Raw genomic sequence first — 5000 nt, 5'->3', positions numbered from 1 at the left:
AAGCCGATCTAAATATTCTTTGAAAAAATATATATACCAGTTAGCATGCGGGTGACAGTCAGCACATGCTCCGGGGGTGGAAAAAAACAACAACAAAATCAACGAATCTGCAACAGAGCAACATAAGACAAGGGTAAGCGCGAGGACACATTGAGAAACTGGCCCTCGGAAAATAATAACAAGAATATTAATGATAAGAAGCATTAGGGCATATAATTAGGTGTATATACCTGCAGGTCTTCTCTCCTCGCCATCCAGGCACGCTGTGAAGGGCGGGAATATTCGACATTAATTTATTAATAAGAGAGAGGAGTTAGTACATAAATGTCCAAAGTAGGAGTTTTTAACAATTCTGGATTCAAAGTTTTCGAATCAATTGATTAATAAGTAAGATATTCGAACATAATATCCAAAGTAGGATTTTTTAACGTAAACTTTTGTCTCAAAACACCAATTCTGGATTCAAAGTGTTCGAAAGATTGGTGTTCTTAAGGCAATCTGAAATGTCCCCTAGACTCTGTGGTTAATAACAACGAGAAGTCCTAACCGTATAAAGTGGCAAATCTTTCACCAAACATTTCTTTTCGACTCACGTTTCATCTGGACGAAATTGAAGGCGTTGACAGCTCTGAGGGCGTTCTTGTGCTCGATGTCAAGGTCGATGTAGGGACTGAGACGCGTGGAGGACGAGGCCAGTTCCTTGTCCCACGTGAGGTCGAGGTCACTCACCCGTCCGATCAGCTGGGGTCCCATCTGCGGCGGCGGAAGGAAGGGGAGATTAGGCCTTGAGATCTCTTGTGAAATCGTGGTAAAACTGAAGAAAAAACAGGCACAATATATATATATATATATATTTTTTTTTTTTTTTTAAGTGAATAAAAAGTAAATGATAAAAAAGAAAGAGATGAGTGGATAAATATAGAGAGAAAGAGGAAAAGTTCGGAGATAAGACTCGCCCGATCAGCTGGGGTCCCATCTGCAGCGGCGGAAGGAAACACGTGAAGCAGATTAGGCTTTGAGATCTCTTGTAAAATCGCGGTAGAACTTAAGAAAAAAAAGGCACAGTCATTGAAAAAAGGGGAAAAAGTAAGTAAATAATTGAAGAAAAGAAAGAGATGAGTGGACAGATATCAAGAGAAAGAGGGGAAGTTGTGAGATAAGACCCGATTCCGATCAGCTGGTCCCCCATTTGCGGCGGAGGAAGGAAACACGTGGAGGAGATTAGCCTTTGAAATCTCTCGTGAAATTGCGGTAGAAATTAAGAAAAAATGCACAATAAAAAAAAAACGTATGGAAATAATAAATAGGAATGAGATGAGTGGATAGATATAAAGAGAAAGAGGAAAAGTTGAAAGATAAGACTCGTTTCGATCAACTGGTCCCCCATCTGCAGCAGCGAAAGGAAACAAGTGGACCAGATTAGCCTTTGAGATCTCTTGTGAATTCACGGAAGAAAAAAAACACAAAAAATTAAAATGGAAAAACATAAATAGAGAACTATAATCAGGTAATGGATATATATAGAGAGAATGAGAGAAGAGGGAAACACGGGTAGAACTGAGGAAAAAAGACAAAAGAATTAAAAAGGGAAAAACATAAATATATGCATAAAAAGAGATAACGAATGAATATAAAGAGAAAGACGGTAAGTTGCTCCGATCAGCTAGGATCCCAGTTACAGCGACGAAAGAAAACAAGATATTTGAAATCTCTTGTCAAATATTGGTAGAATTAAAGAAAAAAAGGCACAAAAAGGAAAATAATTACACATAAAAAGATTAGTGAATAAATATGAAGAGAAAGAGATAAAGTTGAATGATACGGCCCGTTCCGATCAGCTGACGTCTCCTCTGCAACGAAGGAAGGAAAAGCCAGAGCAAGATTAACCTCTGTGATCTCTTTTGAAATTATGGTAGAAATTAGAAAAGGGCAGACAGAAGGCAAATAATAAAATTGATAAGCGACCAAATACAAAGAGAAATAGGAGAGATAAGACCGCTCCGACACCGCCATGTATTCCTCCGCCAAGCGCGCCGGGGTAGGGGGGCGGAGGCAGAAAGCGGAAACAGGGACAGAAAAGAAAGAGGAAGGAGGAGGAGGAGGAGGGAGAGGAGAAAGGTGGAGAGGGAGAGGGGGAAGGAGAGGGGAGTCCTAAGTATCACGCGACTCCCTCTTTATCACATTTAATTACGAGGGAAAAGTCCCGCTAATTTCTTCCCGGAGGCTACACTCCGCCGCCTCCGCCCGCGCCACCTCCGGGGGAAAATTTAAGATCGGACGCTCGCGTGTGTGCAGGTGACTCCCCGCTTGCTCTGCCATTGTTTCCGCCGCCGCACAATTGAGGTAATTGACTCTTTTTCTGACCCGGTGATTGCGGCATCCTCTCGACAAGCTGGCGGGCTTCGTCGGGGGGTTCAGGTCCCGACCCGGACATGTAAAGATGTCCTGCGCCTTCCGTGTCCTGCTCCTTTTCCCTCTCGCGGCTTTCGCTCTCTCTGAAAATCCTGCGGCTCTTGCTTCTAATGCTATTTTCGGTGTTAAAGCACCGGGTATATGAATATGCAGCGTCTTGATATCAATATCATTAAATATGTGCTTATAAGCATATATATATATATATATATATATATATATATATATTATATATATATATATATATATATATATATATATATATATATATATTACACATACTAATATATATATATTATATATATATATATATATATATATATATTATATATGCGTGTATGTGAGTGAGTGAGTGAGTGAGTGAGTGAGTGAGTGAGTGAGTGAGTGAGTGAGTGAATGAGTGAGTGAATGAGTGAGTGTGAGTGAGTGTGAGTGTGTGTGTGAGTGAGTTGAGTGAGTGAGGGTGTGTTTATGGTTGTGTGTGTAGAACTTATTTAAATATCTATTCTAAACCCTATGAAATAAGCTGTAATCAGGCGGTGTGTACGTACACACCACATACAACATACATAAACCACACACACACACACAACAGCACACACACACACCACACACACACACACACACATACATACAAACACACACACACAAACAAACACATATTGTGTGTGTGTGTGTGTGTGTTGTGTGTGTGTGTGTGTGTGTGTGGTGTGTGGTGTGTGTGTGTGCGTGTGCGTGTGCGTGTGCGTGTGCGTGTGCGTGTGCGTGTGCGTGTGCGTGTGCGTGTGCGTGTGCGTGTGCTTGTGCTTGTGCTTGTGCGTGTGCGTGTGTGTGTGCAAGTGGGTGTGCGTGCGTGTATACGTGCGTGTACGTATACATCCCAATCTTTTATTAAAGTTACAGCTTATTTCACATGATTTTTTTATAAATATCCAAATAAATCTTACATCATATAACCCACCTAAAACATATTTTTCTAAAACATAACTTCCTTAAAAATAAACTGTCCCCGCAAGACCGCAAAGTATCTCAAGCCTCTATTAACTCCTGGTTGTCATAAATGCTCGCGGGAATCCAAAGCGGCGTCCGTAGAAGTTCGAAAATACAATCTACAGAGGATTCAATCCTGTGTAAAATAGTATCAGACCGCAAGTATAGTCTATAAGGGATTCAGATTTGTATATAGTAACAAAAGGCCGTCACTGACGTCTATAGGGCGATTCAAACCTGCATAATATAGCATAAGACTGAAATAAAGCTTGAAGGGGAATTCAAACTGTGTAAAGTAGAATGCGACAGAAAATAACGAGTCCATAGGGGATTTTATACACCTAATAAAATAGCATACGACCGAAAATATGTATATACGTGTATCTATATACACATACATACATACATAAATACATACATACATGCGTGTGTGTGTGTGTGTGTGTGTGTGTGTGTGTGTGTGTGTGTGTGTGTGTGTGTGTGTGTGTGTGTGTGTGTGTGTGTGTGTGTGTGTGTGTGTGTGTGTGTGTGTGTGTGCTTGTGTTTGTGTTTGTGTTTGTGTGTGTGCGCGTACGCGTACGCGTGTGCGTGTGCGTGTGCGTCTCCGTGTGCGTGTGCGGGTTTGTGTGGCATATATATATTTTATTGTTATGTATATAGTATGTGTATATATATTGTTACATCTACATACGCGCCAAAATACACATACAACAATATTCATAAAGGAGATTAAAACCTGTGTGCACTAATATAAGACCAAAAACAAAATCTACAGGGGGATTCAACCCTTCACAAACTAGCACAAGGGCGACGGCGGAGTCCAAAGGGGGATCCGAACCTGCATAAAGGCGGCCGGGTCGGGCTCCTTGATGGCTTCGATGCAAAACTGGACCAGCGCCGTTGTTTGGTGCAGACGCCTCGTGCAGCCGGCAGCCTGGTCTCTGTGGGGAGACAAAAGGTCGGGCTGATGACCTTACCGCTGCTTAAGAAATGGATGAATGATTATGAAAAGGGTGGCGGTTTTTATTTGCTGGTTTTATTTATTCGTTGGGTGCCGTTACTGTCGGCTTTGTTGTTGTTGGTGGTGGTGGTGGCATTAACTTTATTACTATTGTTATTGTCATTATAATTGCTATTGTTGGTATTTGGTAATTGGTGCTGTTATCATTGTTGATTCTAATATCATGCATTTTTAATTAATTAATTAATTATTATTATTATTATTATTATTATTATTTTATTTTTTTATGAATGACGTAGCAGTGGGTAATTCGTACACTGGGGAGGAGGATGCAATAACGCTGAATTTCTTCTAAAATGTGTTGGGATAACTGTGAACTCATCTACTATACCGGGAGCTCTGCAAACACTTCAGCAGATCTTTGAGAAAGCAAACATACGCGCAAACCTTAGCATTAAAATCAACAGTAAACAACTGGGGGGCGAATTTGCAGGCTTGATAACAGCAAACATACCTGCAGACTCTTCGATAAAACTTTGCAACACACTCACCTATAAACTTTGGTTGCAGATTCTCTCTCCGCTGCAAGCTGTGCAAGGAGGCGGGTCCTGGCTGCGCTCACGGCCTCCATCAGCTC

At 41.2% G+C, this 5000-nt stretch overlaps 1 protein-coding gene across 1 annotated transcript in view; it reads right to left on the bottom strand.

The window, feature by feature from the left end:
• Positions 1-5000, bottom strand: part of LOC119575959 (E3 ubiquitin-protein ligase TRIM9-like) — a 31664-nt gene that overhangs the window by 13670 nt on the left and 12994 nt on the right. The window contains exons 3-5 of the mRNA XM_037923495.1: positions 4915-5000; positions 4241-4343; positions 594-753 (exon numbers count right to left, since the gene is read on the bottom strand). The exon at positions 4915-5000 is cut by the window's right edge and continues 45 nt beyond it. Of these exons, the coding sequence (XP_037779423.1) occupies positions 594-753; positions 4241-4343; positions 4915-5000 (349 nt within the window). The remainder of the gene's footprint in view (positions 1-593; positions 754-4240; positions 4344-4914) is intronic.

The sequence above is a fragment of the Penaeus monodon genome, chromosome 1, assembly GCF_015228065.2.
Source record: "Penaeus monodon isolate SGIC_2016 chromosome 1, NSTDA_Pmon_1, whole genome shotgun sequence".
In the NCBI taxonomy this organism is placed as follows: Eukaryota; Metazoa; Arthropoda; class Malacostraca; order Decapoda; family Penaeidae; genus Penaeus; species Penaeus monodon.
The sequence above is the reverse complement of the archived record's forward strand: the minus strand, read 5'-3'. Positions and strand labels throughout refer to the sequence as shown.